Below are 26,317 nucleotides of genomic sequence, written 5' to 3'. Positions count from 1 at the left end.
TGAGTGAGTGGGAGGGTAGGAATGTCAATTTTCTGGATCATTATGCGTGCGCATTTGAATTTCAAGTGCTTGGCAATGCGTAGCTAAGAATGCGGACTCGTCCACTAAATACAGTAATAGTCATTTACAAACAGGAAATTCCTGGAGCCAAGACATCGCCATCTACACGGAGTAGCCTTAAGCGATCTGCACAATGGCCAAAGTCACTTAGTACTCGTAGTGTAGTGTGTAGTACCCAACCCCTTCTCGCTTCTCCCCTCCCTCCCTCCTTATCCACCCACCGTTCCGTTTCCCATGGACGGACGGTGCTTTAGCCGTGATCTGATTACAATTCCGAGAAGGTTCCATGAGTGTGCAGCTGGGTGCTATACAGCAAACGAAGGCAAACATAGCCGATGGCTCCCTCGTCACCAATTGCATACGTGTCCAACTGAAGGGAGCTCGGTTTCTGTTTTTGCCTCTGCTTCTGCTTCTGTTTTTGCCTCCTTTTTGTATTTGTGTTTGCATGCGACGACGCTTGTATTCATTACGTGTAATAACTGTGGTAATTGTCACGTAGACCCGGCCAACAACAACAACAACAACAAGTTAAGGACACTTGCCGCTCTCTGACGTCATTCCCCAGCTGAAAACGGAAATGGAAACGCAGATGGAGACGAAGATGGAGTCAGAGTCAGAGTCAGAGACAGAGACAACGAAAACGACAACATCTACGTCAGATGACTCCAAATAGGCCATTGCAATTGTGACAAATCGAGGCACAAATGTGCTAATGGGAAATGCCACGAGTCGCGCTCCTCAGCAGCTGCTCGCTATGCCCTCAGCTACAGCAATGGAATATTAAACGCATGTGCCATTAATAAACAATCAACTTGTACTCAATGGCGGGTAAATACGAGTAGTTTCGAGTGCTCGCTGGCACAATTAAACGTACTCGTATCGTCAGCTCATATTAACATTGTTTTTCGGTTTCAGCTTTTTCCTTCTTAGGCTTTTGGCAAAGTAATTTAGCAAGATCGACTCTGCAAGTGCAACACCTTGCTCACATGCTGTGCTTGTGGCACATCAATCAGTCCAGCCAGAGCAATTGGAGGCCGTTGCCTGGCATTGCATGCACTTCATTTGTGCTGTGGTCAAGCGGTAATTGATTTCTTCTGACCACACACATTGTATTTGCGTGTGTGCGCATTCATTCCCATGCTCATTCCAGTTCATTGCTGTAATTTATGGAGCTTGTAGCTTGGCCTTTTGTCCGTGCTGTGCTCCATAGTGCGCCATTAACGGCGCCAAAAGCTGAAGCGATGCTTGCGTCTGACAGCTTAATGGTAATCTGTCCAGCAGCATAACAACAACAACAACGACAACAGCAACTATAAGGCAGCCAGCAGCTGCGAGTACCATACACAATTTACACAAAATTAATGCGCTTCTCATTAGCTTGAAGCGGTTAAGGAATTCGCGGCATTTGCATGTCGAACTCACATGTTCTTAAATGCTCTGCCTAAAGTCAATCAATTAGCGCCGCGCCTAAGAGTATGCAACGTTTCTCGCGCTCAATTTGAAACAAGAAAAGAGCAGAAAATTAATGTGCTCTAAATGCAAATTTTATATGACAACTCATAGGCAAATGATTTTAAATCTCCTTCATATGTATTGTGCAGTCTGATATTACACATTTTGCCTTTATGCATAATTATATAATAGTCTTGAGGACGGAAGGAAGTCACTTAATTAATAGAGTGCGCAAAAGTATGCAACGTTTTTTCAGGCGCAGGTTGCACTATGAAAAGCACTAAACAACTAAAGCGTACTAAATAGCAATTTCATTTAATAAATAAAAGGTAACCATTTGTCAAAGGTCAAAATATAGTGTGCAGTTTGAAATTACAAATTTTGTCACATTGCATATCAAAATAATAATCTTGAAGATGAAAAGAAGTTATCTAATTAACAGCGCGCACAAAAGTATGCAATGTTTTTTCGGAAACAATTTGCACCATGAAATGCGCAGACAAAACGCTTTAAATAAAAGCTGCACATACACAGCAATGAACTGCGTATGCTTCATATCATGAAAATGATATTATGCTAAGCAGCTGAGGTATATATTTAATAGATATATTATGGTAAGAAATGGAGAAAAAATCGGGTGTTTTGCATAACTTCCCCATTGCTTAGCGTGACTGCCTAAGTACGTGTCAGTGTGTGTGTGCGTGTGTGTGACGTAAGAATTCAAAATTGTTTTTATATTCGCTTTTTTTTATTTACATAAAACATTTATTGCTATTTTACATATGAATTGCATAATTTACATTTCGTAAGTTCGTTGAAGTGTACAGAAGTGAAAAATATTGAAACTTCTGACAGTACACACATACGAATGAGTGTGTGTGTGTGTATAGAATGTGTGTGTGTGTGTGTGTGTGTACTGTGGTAACATTTATTAGTACGATTTGCGAGCAAGCTCAAACTTGAGTCATGTATATTTCTTATATGCGAATTTAACTACAATTATTTCTATTTTATCTCTTGATTAAAAATCTCATTTATTTAAGAACTGTTTGGTTTTTCTCTTGGTGTAAGTACGCGAGGGCTGCATCAAAAGTTCATGTATATTACGATTTGCTACTTTCGAAAATCGAACAGAAAACATTAGGAATAATAGTCATAATACATATTTAGTACTTAGTAGTTTTGCAAATATGCTAAGTTCGAGTAGGTTTTTGACAAAATGCATCATCTAAGTTTCTAATGTAGACAGCTAGACTTACGGACGGTACTAAAAACACGCCTTTGTTTTATTTTCTTGTACGAGTATTTTGTGGTAAGCTCAGAAATATTATATGTTATAAAATTCAAAACATAAATCCGATGAAATGAATTGCAAAGTTTTTTTGTAAAATTTGTATGCGTTTTTCAGAGCAAATACTTTAGTTTGTTTAGTTTGTAGTTTTAGAGTTATTTCGGCATTTGGTTTTCTTAACTTAATTTAAAATACATTTATAACATGTAATACTTGATTTCTGAAACGTTTTTCTTTATATACTATTTGTGTATTTTGTGTCATTGGCTGTGTGGTTCATTGAGTGTTGTACTCGAAGGTGAAACGGATTCCAGATTCCAGATGCCAGATTACAGATTAATGATTACAGAGTATTTTCGAGTCTAGAAATGCATTTGTATACAAATTAATGTATTCTATTAATTTGCCATCCCATCATTTGATGCGTGTGTGTGTTTGTAAAAAGTGAATATTAGTTGAGGTTTTTCATTTTTGCATGATTGCTTGCACATTTATATAGAATATTGAGTGTGTAAGTAAAAAAACATTTCATTACATTTATATTTGTATTTGTTGTATTTATGTTATATTGTAAACATTGAAACGCAGCCTGTCGAGGACAAGTCAAACAATTCACATTGACGTTTAACGTTTAACAATCAGAATTCGATTTGCAATTAGTATTTATACATATGTAATTATTAGTAACAGTTCAAAAGAGTTTGAGTATTCATATTGAAATTTGAATTCGTAGTTCTACTGTTTAAGAAACCCTACGAATATCCACTGATGATGATGACTAGATGAGTAGTAGTAGATAATGATGATGAGAGTATATTCATAGCAAACACGCAACTTACTTCGAGTAGAATCGTTGACAACCACAGTTTCAGTTTCTTGCACATCACAGCTTCCCCCCCGTCCCAATTCCTAATTCCCAATTCCCAATTCACAATTTATAGCGACTCTGTCTCCATTTGACCAATCGTTCGACCCTCCTTTCCATTCTCCCCCCTCTCTTTCTCTCTATCTCTATCCGTCTGCATTCGTGTCAATGTACGAGACTTGGAATGCTGCCGTCGGCTGGCTCAGAGACGCGGACTCTCCAGGATCGTATGGCTGGACATTACCGAATTGGCCAACGCAATCGAGTTGCCCGCTACCGAGAGATTCGTGTCGTTTTTGGAGCGTCGCCGGCAGAAGCGAAAGCGTCCTCCATCGCACAATCGCAGCCCCTTGAAGGTGTCGACAAAGGCGCGTCGAAAACTGGCGTTCATGAAGCAATAGGTGATGGGATTGCAGCAGCTGGAGGAATAGGCCAGCAGCTGCAGGAAACTTATGGCCGTGTAGTCGACATACTCGTATACCACGGGTCCAATCAGCATTGTCATCGTGTTGATCACATACAGCGGTGTCCAGCAGATGAAGAACTCCAGCACGAGGACAAACAGCATCTTCACCACACGCTTCTTGCTCTCCAGACTCTTGCTCTCATTCGACCTGCGTGGCACAATGCTTTACGTGACACAGAGTGAGAGAGATGTATGTACATATGTATAATATTGAAATATTACATATTGATTTATGTACAACTTTACCTGCGAAGTGTTGCCTCCGTGATGCGTAGACTGGGCGTGGACAGCGACTTGCGACGTTCCCCCTCATTTGCCACACTCATGTAGAGCTGTTGCTGCTGTTGTTGCTGTTGCTGGTGTCGCATTCGCTGCACTCGGCCGCAACAATCTCCTGCTCCAATCAGCTGCTGTTGCTGCTGTTGTTGTTGCAGTTGCTGTTGTTGGTGTCGCAGTGATTTGACTGACGCACTGCGCATGCAATAAAGATGTCGACGTCCATCGCAGGAACCAAACAAGCGCCGCTTGCTGCCGCCATGTGAGTAGCCATCAGCTGCAAAGCAGAGAAAGCGAAAGAGAAAGAGAAAGGGAAAGCTGATTGAGATTGTCTGTGGATCCTGATTTCTGGCTGTCCATCAATTGCATTGAAAACCAAACGAAGAAATTACTGTTGACTTTAAAGTTAAGACATTTTAAAATAATTGAATTTCATCAGTTTCGAGGTAGAGGGACTTTAAGCTAGATTTAACTTTAAGCGCATTTATGTTCTTTAAATTACCAGATGGCCGCGTTATGGGGTAAACCAGACATATACAGAAAATTACTAAAACTATCTTATATGTCTAATAACTATATCAAAAATATCTAAATTACTCAAAATATATCAAATAAATATAATATATCAAATATACTACAATTAATGAGATTGTCAACCAAGCAAGTAAGATTAGAAATACAGCAACTGAAATGACTTCTCAGTTATTATATAATCACTTTCAAACTCTCAGGACTGAAGTTATTATTGAGTGTGCTAACAAATATAAACTCTGTTGTCAATTTAAAACTTTTTATATCAATTTGAACATTTAAAAGAACCGTAGTATGAAGCATGGCTTTAATAGCTCTAAATTTAAGCTTTGACATCGTGTTACTTTCAGAGTCAAATGTATATTGAGACTTATAGACTGAGTGCTACTCGACTAGGTATACAAGTAAATACATATATGTACAATGTATATAGAAACAGCATTCAAAATAGAATAGCTAATAGGGGTGTGATGATCAGACACTCTGAATCAACTGAATGGAGGCAAGTCACATACTCGTACAGAAAAAGCTTTGTAGCTCGTACTCGTGTGTTAGAAATCATGACATTGTAATATTGATTATGGCAAGGAGTGAGTAACGACAAGGGAGGGCATGATATGTAAAATAGAATAACTCAATAATGATTATGAATCGGCAGGTGAAGCCGATACTAAAAGCTTGCATGTTTTGCTAATGGAACAATATTAAAGGCGAATATCATTTTTGTATTTCTATTGCGTGCGCTGAGAACAGATTGAGAACAGTGCATGGGTTAGGAGATGGAGATGGAGATGGGAGGTGAGGCGACATTCGACACGTAATTGGCTTAAAGCCGAGAACACAGTATGGCCGATAATATCATTGTAGACAGGCAGCTAGCTGGCTACGACTGGATGGATGGCTGGCTGCCTGGTTGCCTCGCTGCCTGGCTGGCATGTTGTGTAATGAGGCGCAGTTGGGGTAGCAACTGGTTACAAGCCAGTTGAGTAGCAGCCGTAAACGCAGTTACAAATTGAACTTGTTGTCGCCGACAATGTGGTTGCCGCTGTCACTCCAACTCTTCCTCTTACTGCTGTTGTTGTTGCTGCTGCTGTCGGTGGCACTGACTTGTGGCAGCTACTGGCGTCGTCGTGGCGTGGCCGGACCTTATGGCTTCCCATTGGTGGGCAACATGCTGCACTTTGCCCTGGGACTGCGTTCCTATGGCGATGTCTATGCGCGACTCTACAAGTGAGTTATCTATCTCTCCATCTCTCTGATGTAACTTATTTATTCGGATCAAATTAATATGCACGTTTAAAGCTACTTTTCGATTGTGCTTTCATATTCTTGCTGTGCAGAACTTAAGAGAGTAACTAACTTTGAAAAGTGTCTATCGAACGGTGTGATCATCACTGGGGTTGTCAGATCTTTAATTAACAATATTCATATTTAATTATATATTTTTTGGTTTATTTCTTCACTTCATTCTGCATCAATTTATTTTCTAATTTTAATATTTTTCAACTTCTCTGTTTCTATACTACACGATCACTTTACTTCTTCATTTCTCCTCTTCACCTTATTTTACACTCGTCTTCGCTCATTTCGACTTTCTCAATCACTCGCCAGTTCTCTCTTCCCGCAGTTTATATATTTCCTTCATTTATCATTTTATACTTTTCTATCTCCTTTTCTATATAACTCTTTAATTCTCCATCTCCAATTCTTAATGTGTTCTAATCTCTAATTCTCTATTTTTATGGTTAATCAAGTCTTCATATCTTGAATTATATATTTCTTCATTTCATTATCTTTGTATTTCTCTTTTTCTCTATCTCTCTTCAGTTCTAATGTTATGTGTAGAATTTTTCCCTAATCGACTATTTGTCCGTATTTATATGTATACTTTTTTTGTGTTTCTGTATATTTAACATTCGTTGATTGATCTTTTTTCCACTCTATTTCTATATCTTTTCACTTTTCTCTATATGCTTTTCTGATTCTATATGTTATTTCATCAATTATCTTAATTCAATTCAATTAATTCAATTTTCATCTCTGTTAGCTGATTGTTTATTGTTTTGTATCTCATTTTATATTCTTTTGTTCTTTATACCTTATTGATTATTTCTCTATATATTTTCTTTCTCTCTCTCTATGTTTTTTACCTTTTCTCATTTTCAGTTCGTATTCATCTCTGAGCTATGTGGGCATTTATCGTTTATTTAATGAACCTGCTCTGTTGTTGAGGGATCAATCGATAGTGCGCGAGCTGCTCATCGGTGGACATTTTACCCACTGTGCAGAGAACGCGATTCATGTGGACGTGGAGCGCGATGTGCTGGCTGCACAAAATCCATTTATTGCCTGTGGTGAGCATTGGAGGAAGCAACGTGGCGAATTGTTGCCACTTTTTACACCTCTGCGGTTGCGACAGACGTTGCCGCACATTGGCGCCGCCTGCCACCAGCTGCAAAAGTTTGTGGCACAACGCAAGCCTCGCGAGCTGGCTTGCCTCGAGGCCAAAGAGTTGGCCACACGCTACACGCTACAGGTGGTGGCCTCCGCTGTGTTTGGCCTGAATGCACAGTGCCTCGGTCCTTTTTCTGACGACAGCAGTCGCAGTGAGAGTCACAGTGAATGGCTTCAACTGTTGGGACCTTTATTTCAGCCCAGTTCTTGGAGTCTGGCTGAAACTATTGCGCTGTTGCATTCCCCAAGGCTCGTTCAGCTCATGGAATATCGGTGGGTATCGTTCATATATTAATGCCACTTTTTGTATCCTCTACTTAAAGGTATTTATTGGTTTAAAAAGTTTATCACAATGTGCATCGCATGAAGGAACATTTAATTCATATTTTTGAATCTCCGAAATTTTATATTTTCGAGATACAATTTTAAAGTACTAAATAGTTTGCTTCAAAAAATTATAGAATATGCTTGAACTCTATTTATATAATATAATTTAAGTGCTTTCTTATACATATTTTCACAACATGCGTAACATGATTGAGAGGGGTCTGTTTTTATACAACTTGTATGATATTCTTAGTCTGACCTTTTCTCTACATAGTTTAAAAAAGGATCTCATTTGTATTAATGCACATTGTAGGCTATGTTTCCGTAACTCTTTTTAATTAAGTTTGAGTGCTTCTTAGTACTGTCACAAAATGAGGGAAGGTGTAGACGAAAATTTTGCTTGTTTTTAATTTTTTTATTAACCCTACCATCATAAACATTATTCAACAGACAATTTTGTAGCTACAAGGTATTGCATAGTCAAAAGTGTACTTACAGAAATAGGTTTGTTTTCAAGACTACGTTCATGCAACTGTATTTCATTTTGAAGGGTCTTTTAAGTGCGGAGGTGTTTGTTATTAGATATTCTTATTAGACATTCAAAATATGCAACACAATATTTTCAAGCCATAATTTTGAATCGCATAATATGTACAGGGTTTCACACAGTCGATAGTTTGTGTTAAAGGAGTTTTTGCAGTTTTTGAACTGCATTTATTGAGCTTGATAGTAAAGAAGTTTGAAAGGTTGTTAAGTGAATGTGCAAAATGCCTGACCCTTTGCTAAATATCTTCCATTATGAATGTAGACCAGTCCACCATTTTAAGTCACAAAGTAACACAGGATTAAGGGCGTATGCTAAATTAATTCAAATCTTTTAGATTTGAGTCTTTCTCTTAAGTTGGAAAATGTTTCTTATTAAATTTTTTTGCTGCTTTGCTGACTTATTTAAATAGCTGTCAGTCTACTGTGGTTCAATTTGATTAAAGCAATATGCACAGCGTCTCACACAGTCAATAGTTTGCTTAAAGAAATTGTATTAAAGTCAGCACTTGATATATTCACTCTTTGACTATTCTGCATATTGTGCGGTTTCACAACCACGAATACCCTGTAAATAAAATGAATGTGAATGCGAATTTAATCTCCGCCCTAGATATGTGCCACTCGACATTCAGCGCTGGCTGCGTCGCCAAGTGGCAGGCAGCAGCAGCAGCAGCAGCAGCAGCAAAGGCAACACGTTATTAAACTGGCTGAGGGCGAGGCGTGATTGCGATATTGAAGGACATGCGACCACACTGCTGTTAGAGGGCTACGAGACATCGGCGATGCTATTAGCCTTTGCTTTATACGAACTGGCAGCGCATCCAACTGAGCAGTGTCAATTGCAGAGCGAACTGGATGCGATGGCTGCTCATTATGATGGACAATTGCTGCATCCGGAGGCGTTGGATGCATTGCATTATGCTGAGGCCACGCTTTATGAGACTCTGCGTCTGCATCCAGCGATGCCCGCTCTGCTCAAGCGCTGCACCGAATCCTTTGTGTTGCCCCCTCAGCAACCAGATGATGCTGCTGGTGCTGGATTGCTCGTGGCCAAAGATACTGTGCTGATTGTGCCTGTTCAGGCCATTCATCTGTAAGCTCTTATTGATTAACTGTCTGATGGTTGCCAGTTAATTACCACATCTATTTCTTTGTGCCACAGTGATCCCGCTATCTATCCGCAGCCACTACAATTTCAACCGAAGCGTTTCTTGCAACAGCCACAACAATTCGGCTGTCGCTTCTTGGGCTTCGGTGCTGGACCGCGTATGTGTCCGGGAATGCGATTTGGACTGGCTCAAACCAAGGCGGCGCTGGTCACACTTCTTCAAGACTACAGCGTTGAGTTGGCGGACAATTGTCCGCCTATGGAGAAATCAAATGTCACCTTTCTAACCGCCAGCAAGGCGGGAATTTGGATTCGATTTAAGTGTCGCCAAGCAAAGTAATCACTTTACAATATGTGAGCATTTCCTTTATACTTAAAGTGTTGATAATGTGAATAATATGAATACCCAATTTGTTATTTCTGGTCTTTGATTCAAATATTTTATTCTTTGATTAAAATGTTATTTATCACATTTTTGTTTATACTTTTTTCTCAGTGTATTTAATTTCAAAAATAATTTATTTCTGTTTTTGGCGACAACAACATTCAAAATAAACTTTACTGGTACAAATTGTGTGCGGTATAATTCTACATATACCACAATAATATTATATATCGAAAAATTTCTAAAATATACTGAAAGCTATATTTAGTATTTGGGAGTACTATGGGCAACAGATATAAAAATGAATTAAAATTTTGACAATCAAATAATTACTAATGATTTAAAAATACATATTTCAAAAATGAAAGAGTAATAATGCTTTTTTCTTATTTAACTGAATATTTTTTAATCATTTTATTGAAATAACATTTTTGGAAATAAAATAAAAATGATTTTATTGCAATCTGCTAACTCATTTGAATCATAATATGTGTTTGTTTTTTTCTCTTTTTTTTTCTTCAATTCCAGCAACTTCAATAAACTTTGAAACTAGCAAGCTTTGATTTTTAACAGAGAACTGTTTAAGATGAAATATTTGTGAAATAAGCCAGATTTGCATTGAGGCAAGTTAACGACATTCTGTATTCGTACTTGGCCTACTTATTGCGGCAATTTGAGGAAACACGCACAGGTCGAGTTGAGTCTTTAATCACATTCATTTCGAATAATTAATCGTCAAGTGCAAGTATTTGCTTTAAGTGCCTCGGGAAAAACGTTTTGCAATCGCCTAAGCAGGCAAAAGTGAAACGAAAATTGTCGCATTTATGTGGGAGAATTAAGCAAGTGAATTAGTGCTAGGACGAATGCGAGTAAGTCCATCAAAATAATGGGCAGAGTTAAGGAGTTGAGCTCTGTGTTTTCCTGCTAAATGCGAGATTTGCGAGTGTATTTTGTGTGTAGAGAGCATCGCAAGCAAGTGGTGCTTTAAGTGACTAACCTACTTAAAAATGGGGCCAAGCGTTAATATGGGTATAAGACTCTAATTATATGGAACTTGCTTATGCAAATTACCAGCGAAGAGTGTGCGCGAGAGTGTGAGCGAGTGTAATAAAACATTTTTTGCCATCTACCATCTACCATCTAGCATTTTCCATTTACCATTTACCATTTCCCAGGGCGGCACTGACTGTCTAGGCTAGAAGCTAGGATGAGTGACAGTTCTTTTGGCCTCGCTAACAAATTTATGACACAAAAATGTTAAGTGACGCCCCTAAATTGCATGCTACATATACAAGAGAGAGAGAGTATGTGAGAGAATTGCGGGATTCTGAAATATTTAATAAAATTTATTGTCACATAACAGCAGATCTCTTTCTCTCGTTTTTGCCCAGTTGCTAGCGACAATGTGTACGCAATTTACAATTTACAGCAAAGTATAAAGCGAAGGGGTTGCCCACTAATTTGGGCTTTCGCCTTGTTTGGTCGATAAACGAGATAACGGCTTTTAACGAGCGTTTAAATGCTCGACCCCTGCATAATTTACGGTATTTAATTTGACCCTTTCGCTTTGAATGGCATTGCGAACTGTGGATAGGGGCATTGAGCACACACTCGCTGCAAAGTGGCTGTCAATGTCGATGTCGATGTCGATGTTAAAGTCGAGGTAACTGTGTCGTCAGCATGTGAACACAGCCAGACAAAAAATCAAGTAAGAAGGCTACAGTTGAGTGTGCTCCACTATGAGATACCCGGCATCCTCTTTTAATAAAAGCAAAACATTGTGGTGTTACTATGAAAATAAACAAATTAATATACCAACAAAATACTGCAATATACCGAAGCTAGATCCGTGTTGTTAAAACTTAATGAAAATAGTGTCTAAAATCAAAATCCAGTCCAGATAGATGGACATGGTATTGTGTCTCGGCTATTGACGCTGATCCAGAACATATATTTCCTGCGGTCATCAACTTATAATACCCTTCTACCCTATGAGTAGCGGGTATACAAAAACACAGCACAACATTTCAGCTAGAACAGCACAAAAAGAGCCTCAAATATAAACAGGTTCTCTCACTCCCTCGTTTATTCTCACGCTGTGTGTCCTTCGAGGCTGTTCCTTGTGATAATTCATTATCTGCGCTGTGTGTTGTGGGTCTCTCTTAAAATAAGCAAATGTTTATGCTAATATGCAATTTCAGTGTGCTTGTTTAAGGCGTTCCCATGTAAATGAGGCTAGAGGATAGAAAAGGGTGTGTGCTCTTTAAAACGAAAAAAGAGAAATCAATGCATAATTTGCATAAATAAAACTCAGTTGAGAATATCAAGCAAACCGATTAATCGACATTCGCAATCGTAATCGCAATCACAATCCCAATTGCAAACGCAATCGCAATCTTATTGGCTTTAAGTGATAAACGAAATTGTGAAATTGTACTCGATGCAAATGAAAGTGCCATTAAAGTGGATAAAGTGTGGCACTGAAGTTATCACTGGCTTCGAATCAAATTGAATCGCAGCATCGCTACCAACTGTCTGTCCAATGTGGCGTATGAGTAATGTGTGGTCTGGTTGGGGTCGCCAACAGTTCGCAGTTGAGCTGACACCAAGTGGCGGTTGAAATGCACTTCAATTAAATTTTGCGCACACACGCAGCCATACAGCCACGCAGCCACGCTAGCAGCATTCTCCTCTGGGATGCAGTAGTTCATCCCACACTTGCGCTTGATGGCAATAAAACTCAATCGAGCTACTCGAATTACAATACGGAATGCGATTGCTTACCATAATAGTATTGCGGTGCCCCAAATTGTTGCTGCTGCTGCTGTAGTTGTTGCTGTTGCTGCTGCTGCTGTTGCAGCAACACATCCAACTGGGCGCTGCTGTCGATGGCCATCGCATCGACGACGCCCTGCCTCAATTGCATGCGATGCATTTGACTCGAGTTGCCATAGGAGCGACGCGGCTGCATTGCATTGCTGCAGCCATTGTTGTTGCTGCTGCCACCGCTGTTGGTGGTGAGCCCCACGTCAGGGCCACTGCTGCCAAAGTTCATGGCACGCTCGTTGCGCATGCTCACATACAGAGTGCGTGTGATGAACAGATACGCGAAGCTCAGCGCCAGCAGCGGCAACACAAGCAATGCCAAGTCCAAGAAGATGTTGTACGACAACTCATAGCCCACAGATCCTGCCGGCCATTGCTCGCGACACTTGCGCAAACCTGTGAAGAAAGTGTGTGAGATGGAGAGAATGGAAGTGAAAGAGAGAAATAAATATAAATTAGTGATAAAGAGACGGAGAGAGAGAGAGAGAAATAAAGTTAGAGAGATAGAGAAAAGGATAGCGAAAGGGATAGAAGAAAGGAGAAAGAGATCGAGATAGAAATAACGAAAGGAATAGATTGATATAAAAATAAATAGAAATTGGGATAGAAATAGAGATAGAGTTACAGAACAGATAGAGATAGACATAGGGATTGAAAAAAAGATAGAAACAAAGACAAATATATATAGTGATAAAGATTGAAATATAGATACAAATAAATACATATAGAGATTAAGATAATGATATAAATATAGAAAGAAAAGAATGAGAGAGAGATCAAGTTAGCAATAGAGATAAAGACAGCGATTGAGATAAAGATATAAATAAAGTTATGGGTAGTGATAAAAACAGAGATAGAAATAAATATTGAAATAAAGATAGAAATAGAAATGAGATAAAGATATACACATATAGAGACACAGAAAAAAGATAGGTAGAATTAAGATAAAGATAGAAATGGAGTTTAAAATAGAATTAGAAATAGAGATGAAATGAAATGAAGGAGTTCAATCATTCAATAGCGTGCACTTCACTCGCACTCACAAGCATTCACTCACCTTGACGACTCGTTGGCATCAGCTGGCTGAAGATCGCGATCGGCGTCATGCAGAGCAAGCTGCCCAGCCAAATGAACGCGATGATCTTGTTGGCATGGTTGATTGTCTGCCAGGTGCGCGATCGCAGCGGATGACAGATGGCATAGTAGCGTTCGCATGAGATGGCCACCAGTGTCCACGAGGAGACGGCCACCGATGCAGCTGTAAAACGATAGAATGAAAAACTGCGTTACGCATACGCCATGATGTTCTTTGCTATAGCAATATCATTTGATGTGGGCACAATTACCGACCGCATCAGTCTGTCCGTTGGGGCTTACTACTCACTCCTCCAATATTTAGGCAGAGAAAACTAATTTCATCCTCACACAGGTTGCACGCCTAAGGCTCGCTTGGTTGGTTGTTGGTTAGTTGCTTAGTTGCTTAGTTGGTTGCTTGGTTGGTCAGCCCAGTTCATGGAGCGCATCATTAAAATGTTAATTTATGTCGGCCTCACTTTCATTATACCCTGTGTGCTCCGACAATAAAGAGGCAAACTCAACTCTATGCTTCTTTGTGGGTCAATATTATGTTTAAGAAAAGCTGCTTAGCACTTTGCGACTCTTGCACATTGATAACACATGCAATTAAATATTTTATGAGCAAAGCAATGTTGTGGTACTCAAATTGATGTATTATTTATTTAATGTATTTTGTGCAATTTGAAGAGTCAGTTGTGAAACAATCTTTATTGATGTGCACATTTTTTTTACTTCGTAGAAACGAAAGTAAAAGATGCGCGTAGTATCTGACAGTCTAGCATACTCATCAGGCAAGCCGTTTCACTTGATTTCAGTTTCATTATGCTGTTTCGGTTTCGGTTTTTGGGTTGCGGACTCACTTTTAGATTCGTTTTGTCGGCCGGTGGGCATAACAAATGTGGCTCCATTTGGGACAGGATAGGACAGGACAGGACAGGACAACGATAATGATAATGATATGGATACTTAGGCCAACACTAGCCAAAAACACTGCCAACTTCATTTAAATGCCGCTCTGTGTGTGTAAGCATGCACAATTAATCAAGGCAGCAATCGCTAGTTGCGAAATGCGAAATGCGAACTGTAAGTTGCGTTCGCTCAGACTCAAAGTTCCTTTTGGCAAATGCCAAACAGTCAAACAGTCAAACAGCCAAACAGCTAAATAGTCTGCTGATGTTGATGAGCTCAAAGCAGCGCAGTTACAGGTAAGTAGATTGAACGGGGGAAGCGGAGAGAGGGAGCGAAGTAGGCTGCTCTATTGACTTTGCGTGGAAAAAAGGAAAAAAAAATTAGCTCGCTTTGCGCCGTGTTAAATGCCGTTTCCTATACGAGCCAAAGCCCAATTCTCTTTGCATCTGTGCTCTGTGCTGTTCGCTGCTGGTATGCAGACAGTAAACAAACAAACACACACACACACATACAACAAGAGATATGTGAGTGAAAAGGGGTTTTGTGGTTAGGCATAAGGGGTTCAACTCGCTGTTGGATGTTTGGCTTTAGTGTTAATGTTAAACTCTGTGGAGCAGGTGAAGCTAAAGAGAAGAAGGGAAAGGGAAAGGGAAAGGGAAAGGAAGCGAGTTGTGGCAACCCCTTTTTCGGCTCGTGGGCGAATTGTTAAACAAGCCAAGCTCATTAACAAAATTAAATTTAGCTCTCGGCCGGTCGCTCGGTCGCATTTGCCGCTGCCACATTGCCGCTTGTGACCATGGTTCAATGAGTCCGTCCGCAAATAAAAATGCAAATTTTATGAAAATGCTAAATATACGCAGAGTCTGAGATGGAGACGAAGATGGAGCTAGAGCTGGAGTCACAGTTAGAGTCGCACTTTTTTGTAGAAGAAAATTGGACTGCGACGTTGCTCCAAAGGTGCTCACAGAATACATAATAACAACAGAAAATAAAAAAGAAAATACAAAATAGAAAACGTCCCAAATGGCAAACCTGAGTCCTTAGTCCCTAGTTCTCTCTTCTCGCTGCGCGATGCAAATTAAATTCAAGTAATTATTTTATTTTTCATTTGGATATTTATAAACATTCCGCTGTTCGCTTTTATAATGATTCCTGGCTCAGGAAAATGATAAAAGTGCGCCATTAAATGGTCCGCCATTAATTGATTATTCATCCATTCAATTGAATTCGTGACCCTCAAATAAGGCAACAATTTCGGGCTACATTTATGTGAAACACACTCGAGCATTAAATCGCAACTCTCAACTCTCAGTTCTTAGTGCAAAAGTCAAGTTTTTAAGCCGATTCGCCATCATTATTTATTTTTGCAAGCTTACACAAATACTCGAACTGGTTTTTATTTTTAGCATTTCTTTTCATACCTGAGCCCCAATTGAAAACGATTTAAACATCGACAGAGAATTCGGAGGAGAATTCGTAGAAAAGGCAAAAACCAAAGTGAACTTTTTTTTAGGGTGTTCTGCAGTCGAGCATTGACAACTGCGACATCATTATGCTTTCACTGTTTGCTTTGATGAACCAAACAAATTGATTATGGGCTTACAACTCTTTGGCAAAAAAATATGCCCCAATTGGGTTCTAAAACATATTTCAGTGGATGAACTATAAACTTGGATTTACGACGCCCGTAATGTATACATTTTTTTCCTTTTTGTTTGGGAATGTTTTCCAGTTTTGCTGTTTTTTTTTTGTTGTTGTAAGGCTGAGAAATGGGAATTTGTGCCCTCGCATTGAATTGTAAATTGCACAAATGGAGCTGCGTGTGTGTTGGGCAACGCTTGCGGCAAATAATGCTAATGCAGCCTCCTCATTTCAGTTGCTGTTTCTGTTTTCTATTGCTTGGAACTCGGTTTCAGTTGGTTGATTACATTGCAGCTGCCCACACACACTCGAGGATCTGTAATAGTCGCATATTTGTTGCAATCATTATATTTTCATTTTCATTTTCATTTCGTAACGCATTGGAGCATTACAATCCAATGAATCTCTTTCTGTACTCGAATCGTGTGTGAAACTGTGGGAGTTTGTCATTCATTTAAATTAAATGCGAATACTTTGTAAATGGTAACTTGTAAATTGCAACTGACGTTCATCATCGTCCCACGCAATGTTCTCTCTCCCACACAAGGAAAAAACCCTTTTCTGTTAATTTCTTTTCGCTGTACACAACACTCATTCATAAACTTTGCCCTTTTTTGTATTTTTTCATTAAAACTGTTTCTGTTTGAGCTCGCTTTTTGCTGCAACTAGGTTAAAAAATCATATTTGTGTAAGGGTTCCATAAAATATTTCATTTTTATTTACTTTTGTGTGGAAGCCTTCACATATGTTCCAACACTAGTTTTTCACAATTGCAATTTGTGTGTGTATTCCACTCTCGATTGCATTGCATATTTTCGCACTTTTCTATTATTTATTATTTGACAGCGTACTTAGATCTCGGTTAGAGTATAACATCTTCGATATGAATAAGGGAATTTCTCTGTCTTTGTTTTTTGCTTTCTGTGCATTTTAATTATGAAACTAGATTGCAAGGCTAGCCAAATTTTATCTTGGCAAAAGATGATCAGATGCATTTCACAATCATCTTAGCACATCTGTAAGCAACCAACTAGATATTGTTACCTTTGTAAGCTAAATTCTTTTCAATAATTTCTTATTAATTGGCGTTACTTATATTATATTATATTACTTATATACTTATATTATTTTCGCATTCTTTTCTACAATTACTTAAGTTCTTTCGGTATATTTTTGTATTGTTTTGTATATTATATTAATATGGTATGACAATCTGGGTTATTTTGTATTCCAGGTAATTTTTTTTATAAAATAGTACATCGATGTGGTAAATAATATATTAATTTGATACTATATCACATCAGTTTACGTTTATTGAAAATGGCTATGGAGGATCCTACTGTTAAGCACAGTAATTTTCTTTCTTGTTTTCACTAGTTACCCATAAACTAATAACTAATACCAATAAATACTAATAATAATAAACACAGCTTGTATGGAGCAAATATTCCATCTAGACTGTTCTCCTATTTCGCTTCGTTCACCTCAAGTATCTACCAAATGCTTACCACTTGTAAGCCTTAAAAAAAAATAAAGACAACAAAGTTTTTGCAGGTCGTGCTCGCAAAAAACGCAAATTCAACAACATAAATAAATGTAAATGCAAACTGTTTTTGCGGCTCTATTGGTTTGCTCGCTACGGTGTAACCAGAATCAGAGAATCAAAGCTCAGTGGCAAACTGGACATTCGTTGGTCGGTTTCTTGGACTTTTAGTTTGAATGCAGCTTGAATGAATGTGGCAAGAGAGTTTTGGTCAAGCCGCAAGTTGCACGTTGCAACTGGCAGTTTATTTTCTCAATTTTACCAGATGCCGCAAAAAACTGAACTTAGCATTTCAGCAACTTTGAAGTTCTTGGCATCACAAGGATCAAGGCATCACCACAGCAGCAGCAGCATCAGCAGCAGCAGCAGAGACCGAGGCACTTGTTAAGTGGTTGCCAGGCGCCGTGAGCAATTTGGATGCACACTTAACACAGCTGAGAGGGAGGGGAGTGAAGGAGTGGAGCGAGTGTCCCAGCCATCAGGTGTATGCTCAATGGACTGTGCAAAGTGAAAGAGACAGAGACAGAGACAGAGAAGGGAAGAGGAAGAGGAAAGGAGAGACGAGACGAGACGAGAAGTTCGCTTCGACCACATCCGCATCTGCATCAGGGATATCTGCAAGCTAAATAAATAAGCAAAAGTCAGTTGCAGACTCTAAAGTGAATTGCAAACTTGCGAGCTTGTCTAAGTTGATATCATAAAACATGGTTAGCATCGGCTTTCCTCCATTTTGCAGAGGGCCACTTAAATGTGAGTTTCACCACCACCAAGCTATGCGCCTCCCCTCCACTGACCTGTCCCCTCACCTTTGCCCTGAACGGAGGCAAACAAAACTTTCAAGTCAAATTCAAACTGAAAAGTTTATTTGGTAGCTGCTGGCCAACCACAAAACTGGATAGTCTTGGCTTATAATTGACCAACGGGCAGCTCAAGTGAGGTTTCTCTCTCATTCTCGTTCTCATTAGAATAATGTTTGCATATTATTTTGCAATGCAAAACTAATTTAAATATTCAAATCACGACGAAGCTATTTTCGCTTTGCGGTAACTGAATACTCTGCCGCATTTAATAAGAGTTTATTGTTGTTTCTTCTTGCTTGGCTGTGAAATCTATACGCACAACAGTCGCAACAATATCAATGCTTCAATACCCAATATGTAAACGTATCTTTTGTAGGGTATCTATAATCATGCGATTATTTAACCACAAATGCGGACATTTCTAAGCGTATTATTCACATTCAAAAAAAGGGGCTCGACTCAGCTCGACAAATGTTCAGTCATGCGATAAAGCATCAATATTTATTCGTTATTAAAATTTAAATTTACTGATTGTGTTCGATGAACACAGGCCCAAAATGTTCAACAACTTTTGCCTTTTGCCTCCTCTCTTATTGAAATGAAAACATTTGAAAATCTCTTATATTTGTATGGGCAAAAACATTTTTGCTTTAACTTTATGATTTGCCAGCTCATGCCAAAAAGTATTTTCAACTAATCTTTCGATATTTTGATATTTTTCTATCATCCCCGAGGCACGCCCCGAGTTACTTACTTGGAATGCAAAGTCTTATTTTGGGTAATTCGTTTGTTTTTTGTCACGTAATCTTAAGTCCTAATTTATGCTACGAAGCCAATTGCCAATTTGGGCAATGAAAACATTAAAATGTTGCAGTGCTAAGTGTGTTTATTACAACTTTAGGCGATGGTAAAAGGTCAAATTTAAGAGGGACTTTACTTTATTAAAGTAAAGTATTATTCATTGTTTTTTAATACATTTAAATACCTCTTAGGAGTGACCTTTTAATTAAGCGCGAAATGTAATTGAAATAAACATATTCAGTTCAATTTCAATTTAATGAATTTTAGAGTCAACTTTTGAAATTAAACGCAAGCATTAAAATGTTGCAGTAGTAAATAGAAAGTAATAAATATAAGGCATTAAAATATATTTACAACATATATCTTAATATGAAATATAATTAAAATTAAGATATTTTCAAGAAATAATAATAAAAGAGTTAGTTTTAGTTAACATTTATATAATGAGTAAACTTGCTGTAATAAATAAATTTATTTAAAAGTAAAGGGACAATAACATATTAATTATATTATTACATTAAACTATATTTCTGACATTTTAAAAAATTAATACATAAATATATTAAGTAAATGTACTGAAATTTGAATTCGAATCTTAAAATTAAACGTAAGCATTTGAATGTTGAACTTAAATTAGATTAAAACCAAAATAAAATTCAATGAATTTCATGAATTTGAAGATCAAATTTTGATATAAATTTAGAATGTATGTAATAATTTATTTTGGAAATAAGCACGTTAGAAATGTAATCGTAATTTAATGGAAAAAAAGTAAAGTTTCATTGCAGTAGAAATTATGATTATGAATCGCAAGTATAAACTAAGTGATCGTTGCTAATAATCATAAATCATTGATGACAAATATGAAAACACATTTAGGCCTTGGCATGCAAATGCTTTAATGTTAAATGAGCAGCCTGCCCCAATAGTCAATAGTCAATGTGGGAATGTGAATGTGAATGTAAATGGGAAAATGTATTTCATTGATGAGCCAATGTTGGGAAAGCCTCTGGTCGTTGTTTTTTTGATTTAGTGCTGGGGCATTTTGCCACACACAGGCTATGGTAACCATAACGGCGTTTTTATGGACTTGGTCTTCGTCGGAGTTCCCAATCGTTCAACAATCGGCGTCTGAATCTGAATCTGAATCTTTGTTCATTCAAACGCTGTTTGCTTCTCTCTCTTTTCCTCTCTCTCGGTCTCACTTTATCATTCCCCCTCTATTCTCTGTATGTGTGTGTGTGTGAATGTATATTATCAATAAAAAATCATTTCAAATTTGAGATAACAATAAAAAATGGCAACGCAAAAGTTTCAGCTGTCAGGAAATACGTAAGGAAGCAGAAGTTAGAGCCCAGCTGTCAAGACTGCTCGACTCCTTGGTGCCCTGTAAGATGTAAATCTGCATGTGGTCTATCTATTTAGCATAAGATGGAGAGAGATTCTCCATCCTGATGCCATGATTTAAAAGTGTCTTTTTATATATAGTACTTGACTGGCGTTTTTTCATTGAAAAGAAATAAACGAGCAACTGCTTGGTCAGTTTTTTGTTAGCTTTTTCTGCGTACGCAGTATTTGTTTGTATGTGAAAGTATTTGCTCATTTCACAGTTTCGGCTGCGGCTGTGCTCAACTTTCGGTCCCTGAAAATTGTGAAATTATATAAGAAATTGGTTTCCATTGTTTTTATTGACAAGGCAAGTTATTGCCCAAGAAGGCAGCTGAGGAGCAGTCGAACAGCGAAAAGTCCGGGACAAAAAGCGGCACCAACTGTCACTCCATTTGCCCAAGGCTCAATTTTATTGGCAATGCGGGTCTGTGTGCGAGTGTGTGCGAGTGTGTGCGTGTGTGTGGCCCCACATTCGAAATGAAGATATACTCGTAAAGCATATTGTAAAACAACAAATTAAAATGTCTGGCATAACGCAACAACGAACTCAAAACGATTTTCCAGAGCAGAGCTTGACAGCAGTTGTCAAGAAGCATGGAGTGAGGGAGTTAAGGAGAAGGGGAATGGAAATGGAAAAGGGGAGAAGGGATCCTGACTAGAAGCTCATTTGGAACACATTGTCTGCTAATTGGTACATTAGAGCTAGCGATTTTTGCCAATATCAGTTCAAAGTATTCGATATGAAGTAACGATAAGATACCCTATGCTTAGTTTAAAAGTAAATATAACAAAATTTCATCAAGTGAATAAAACAATTAACATAAAAGAAATGTTTATTAAAAAAAATGTGTTATATTATTCCTAAAAATATAATTATAATATATATTATATACTGAATAGTGTTCGGTATATTAATGAACTTCGGTATAAGTCGCGTCTACACTTGCCGTTTTTTTTGCTATATTGAATTTTCAGGATCATAAGTACTGGAGTTATTATTGTATAATATGTATTGATCGTATCAGTTTTCTTCAGAGACTATCGAAAATGTCATGTTCTGTTCAGCTTATAAATGAAAAATGAAAATGATAACAATTACTGCATTAAAAAGATTACATAAAAACAATCAGAAGCTTGAAATAGAAAGAAAGAAAACAGGTTAAATTTTAGGAAAAATATTATAAATTACACTAAAGAATACAAAGTTATAATATACAAAAACACACAAAAAAATTTTATTTTAAATATATAAAAGAATGTTTTTATAAATAATACTTATTAATAAGCTAAATGTGACTTTGCACTTAGTTTTATATTAATCAGAATGCGGTTAAGAGTTCAAAACAAAACAGAGGTGAAAATCAAGAAACTCTGTTTTGGGTTGTTTGCAATAAAAATAAAATATGTATTATTTCAAAATCGAGGCAAGAAGATATGTTCATAAATATAGTCGCTTGTAAATCGATTTGTTTTCACATCTGCACAAAGGGCATAATAATTTTATGGCGCAATGTGCAGCAGTCTGAGAACAAGTCTTTTATGGTGTACAAATTTATGAATTTTTCAACAGAATTGTAATTGTTTTCTCTTCTTACTCTCTCTCTCTCTCTCTCTCTCTCCATATTTCTTATATTAGATTGCCAAGCCAATCAGATCTATGCACATGGCACTCGTCGTAATTTTGTCAGTCAGCAGAATGAAGTCATGCAACTGCAAACTTTTGGGCAACTGCTCCGAATTTATTAATTCATTGACAACAACAAGTTTATTCACTCGTAATCGTAAGTGCTCATTTCTAGTTAATGACTATATTGCCGAGCAGCGAGGTAAGGTAAGCCCTGAAATATTCATTGATTTATGAATATTAATGGTTAACACTTGGGAAATCAATTGGCCATTGAGTGCGAGTGTTTGCTGCTGGCGTCCTCGTCAAAGTACTATTAGCCGGCACTGTGCAAACAATGTATGCTGACCCACGGAGGACAAGAACAATACTTTCAGGAGTGCTTGTGTCGAATGTGTGTGTACAAATATTGTATGAATCACTTGTCAATATGTGTGGCAATTTGTAAGAAGTCCAAATATAGCAATCGATAGCGGTTAAAGGTCACGCTGCGTATACTTGTTGTGCTGTGTTGTGTGGCTCCCAGGTGGATGCAACTGGGGGCAGCAAACAGCATTTGCTGTTTAAGGGTAATTGTTGTTTACTCGCAGACAGGGAATCGGAATCAAAATCAGAAATCAGCGAGAACTTTAATAAGCTGTGAAAAAACACTTTTTTGAACACAGAAGGAAACGTGTTCAGATCAGGAGTAAAATTATGAATCACGAGAATATGACGTCAAAACTGAAATAAGAAAATAAAATCTTAAATGATGATCAAAATTCTTCAAAAATTCTATTAACGAATTCATTCCAAAAATTCAGGAATAAAATCTTAATTGAAAAATTAAAATTGCGAATCAAAAAAAGTAATCAAGATAAAACCTCAAATATAGTGTGTTAAAATTAAATAAATTATTAAACAAAAAATAATTATTTATAGGTAGTTTTCTTTTCTTTCTTTCTTTCCCCTTCCTCACTTAAAGCATTTATAAATTATTGAATTATTTTATTGAAACTTCTTAATTTATTTATTTTAACCATCGACCACATCTTGACTTTTTGAGCTAACAGCCTCAACTCTAGACAAAGGATACTAAAAGATATAGGAATTCTTCCTTAGGAACGAAAAGTTCTCAGCATCAAGATTTTCATTCTCATTTTCAATGTAGATTTTTCCCTGTATTGTTTTTAAAGTAGCAAGAGCATTTCCATTTAAGGTGGGCTTAAGCGACTTTCATGTAACATTTTACTCGTTGCTTCAGTCTCCGGTTTCTTGTTTGCTTGCAGCACAAAACTTGCGCCAAGTTTTTACTTTACTCTTTTGGATAATGTCAGATGCTAGGCAAAGGCAATATAATTATATATTAAAAGAAGCATGTAATTGTTGTTGTCATGCAACTGAATCTATAGACGAACGAATGAATGAATGGATGGATGGATAGATGGATGGATGAATGGATGGATGGATGGTTGCTGGGCTTGACTTGGTTTGGTTGTTGTGCGAAGCCGAAAAACTTTTGCAATGATGTGTAGGAAAACTTTCGCTCGCTCACAATAAATTGGAAAACAAATTGAGTGCCAAAGCGGAGAGGAAAACGTCAAAAGTGCCACTTGACCAGCTGCTTGTGGCACGCGTTTACTCAACGCGAAGCGAAGCGACTCGACTCGACTCAACTCGAGTTGAATTTTTCACTGAATTTTCCCTTTCTGTGTTGTATGTGAGGCTGTGTTGTCGCGTCTGCTCATATTTCACCAACATTCATTTTTTTTCTGTCGATTCCATTCCCATTCCTTTACCATTTTTTTTTGAAGGTCAAAAGCGTCAACACACATGCCAATGGCAAAAACGGGCGGAGCACAAAGCACACAACACAGTTGTACTCAGAGCTCAGTTTGATGACAAGGTGTCGTCGCATTTGGGCGTTGTTATGCCTACGCCCCCCTTTTATGGGGGAAAATAGAAAATCAGAGAGATGGGCGACAAGTTTAAATTGCCATAAGGCAAAATGCTTTTCTACCTTTAAAATAGAAAATCGGAAAAAAATGGCAGCTCATTTGTATGCCTTTTGTGGCATGTGACAACGGCAACAACTGTTGCCTCTTCACACACAAAGAAGCGGCAAGCACACACACACACAATTGGTGTGATGATTTCCTGTTCCGATTTCCTGTTTTGTGCCCTGCACATTTTAGCTTGACAGTGCATTAATCTCACAAGGTGTGAATCCCCTGACGTACCTATTAGTCACACCTCGCTGTCTGCTGACCCGTGTCTCTGTCCCTGTCTCTGTCTCTGTCCCTGTTCCTGTCTCTCTGCGTGAGCGTGTCCTTGGAAAATCAAGGTAGTCTTTTGAAAAACGCAAACTCAAAAGCCTTTGACACGGAAAACTGCACGAGAAACCACGATGAAAGGAATGCAATTTTGTGCTCGTAATTGGTTATAGCCAGGTCAACGCCTTGCGACCAACGAACCAGCGAATGCACAGAATATTTAAGAAATATATTCACATAAATATCAATATAGAAGGACACACAAAATTAATATTTCCTTGCGATTTATGTTAGTTAGAAGCGAGCTAGAAAATGCCTTAAATTCGTGTCATTTTTAAAAGTAATTTATCATTGTTATTTATTATGCCCACTGTCCCATATGAAAACTTTGTGTCAACAGGAAATGCCCAAAAGGAAACACAACCCACAATCGGAATGTTATTTTGGTTTGTTTGTTTTCGTATATTTTATAGCGGGTATCACAAAGTCAAGCTCACACACACTCACACACACACACACACACACACATTCGGTTACCCGCTTTATGGCTACCGCTTTGCATTCAATAAAGCAACATTAATTTAAGTGCTTTATCTGCAATCGTTCGAAAATATTTGCAAAGCTGAAGCTGCAAATTGCATTTGCTCCTTCACAATTTTATGAATATGCTGCGCGTTTAATAAAATACATATTACTCTGTGTGAACTGAGATTGCGAACACGACTGCCTATCGATATTATCAATAAAATTGCAAATTTAAACGAAATAAATTCATGTTCGATGCACCTGTATTTAAAGTGAAGTTTAATATATATTGCATATATATGAAATCACACAGCGTTTATTTTCTAATTATAGAAATAAAAATATCTCGACTTTGCTCCACTACATATGAGATACTCTATACCTTTTATTAATAAGACCAAAACAGTGCGGTATTATTCTTAAAATATACCAACAAAATAATAATATATACCGAATGCCGTGTTTGGGTATATCGATATACTATTACATTAAAAATATGCCGTAGAGTAAAAAAATATTTCACAATCTTTATTCGATCGAAATCAATTTTTCAGGAATCATAAAAACAGCTAGCTTAGAAAATACGTTTGCTCCATTTTAATAGTTTCGATTTGCGAGGGGCGAAGTGGAAGTGGGCGTGATACAATTTTAAAAGCAAACTTTATCTGCGTACAACACAACAAACTACTGAAAATATACCGAAATGTATATTTGGCATATCGATATATGTACTACTACATTGAAGATATTCCATACAGTACATAATATACAAAAACAGTTGTTATTATTATTATAGCTCCATCGCTTATGCTCCTTTTGATCTAGGGAAATATGGCTGATGAAAAGAGGAGATGCTTCCTTCTCCCTGTTGCATACAATTCCCATAACCCTATAATACCCTTCTACCCTACGGGTGGCGGGTATAAAAAGACGCTCTTTGCCATGGCACAATGAAGCATTATTTTGTATGCACTTTTGAGAGAAGTAAGCACTATTTGCCTGAAGCTATGAATAATTTATTGAAATACATATGCAAGTGCGTGCAGTGTAGAAAATATTTGTATCGAAAAGTTTGCACTTTACTCGAATATTTATTTTGCCATCATATTTTGGATGGTAAACACAGAGTAATTGAATGTTTATGTTTTATAGTAATAGAATTTGCAAGC

At 37.7% G+C, this 26,317-nt stretch overlaps 2 protein-coding genes across 2 annotated transcripts in view; one reads left to right on the top strand and one right to left on the bottom strand.

Annotated features, from left to right (window-relative positions):
- Positions 1-2,261: 2,261 nt before the first annotated feature.
- LOC133848666 (cholecystokinin receptor type A) overlaps positions 2,262-26,317 on the bottom strand; it is a 32,688-nt gene continuing 8,632 nt past the window's right edge. Inside the window, exons 2-5 of the mRNA XM_062284321.1 lie at positions 13,645-13,845; positions 12,546-12,983; positions 4,381-4,687; positions 2,262-4,297 (exon numbers count right to left, since the gene is read on the bottom strand). Of these exons, the coding sequence (XP_062140305.1) occupies positions 3,871-4,297; positions 4,381-4,687; positions 12,546-12,983; positions 13,645-13,845 (1,373 nt within the window). The 3' untranslated portion in view covers positions 2,262-3,870. The remainder of the gene's footprint in view (positions 4,298-4,380; positions 4,688-12,545; positions 12,984-13,644; positions 13,846-26,317) is intronic.
- Positions 5,708-9,816, top strand: LOC133848667 (probable cytochrome P450 308a1). The gene is made up of 4 exons (XM_062284322.1): positions 5,708-6,171; positions 7,108-7,668; positions 8,879-9,361; positions 9,431-9,816. Exons 1-4 carry the CDS (start codon positions 5,975-5,977, stop codon positions 9,714-9,716), a joined length of 1,527 nt encoding a protein of 508 aa, XP_062140306.1. The 5' UTR covers positions 5,708-5,974; the 3' UTR covers positions 9,717-9,816.

This window comes from Drosophila sulfurigaster, chromosome X, assembly GCF_023558435.1.
Source record: "Drosophila sulfurigaster albostrigata strain 15112-1811.04 chromosome X, ASM2355843v2, whole genome shotgun sequence".
Taxonomy (NCBI): domain Eukaryota; kingdom Metazoa; phylum Arthropoda; class Insecta; order Diptera; family Drosophilidae; genus Drosophila; species Drosophila sulfurigaster.
This window is presented reverse-complemented; position numbering and strand designations above follow the sequence as displayed.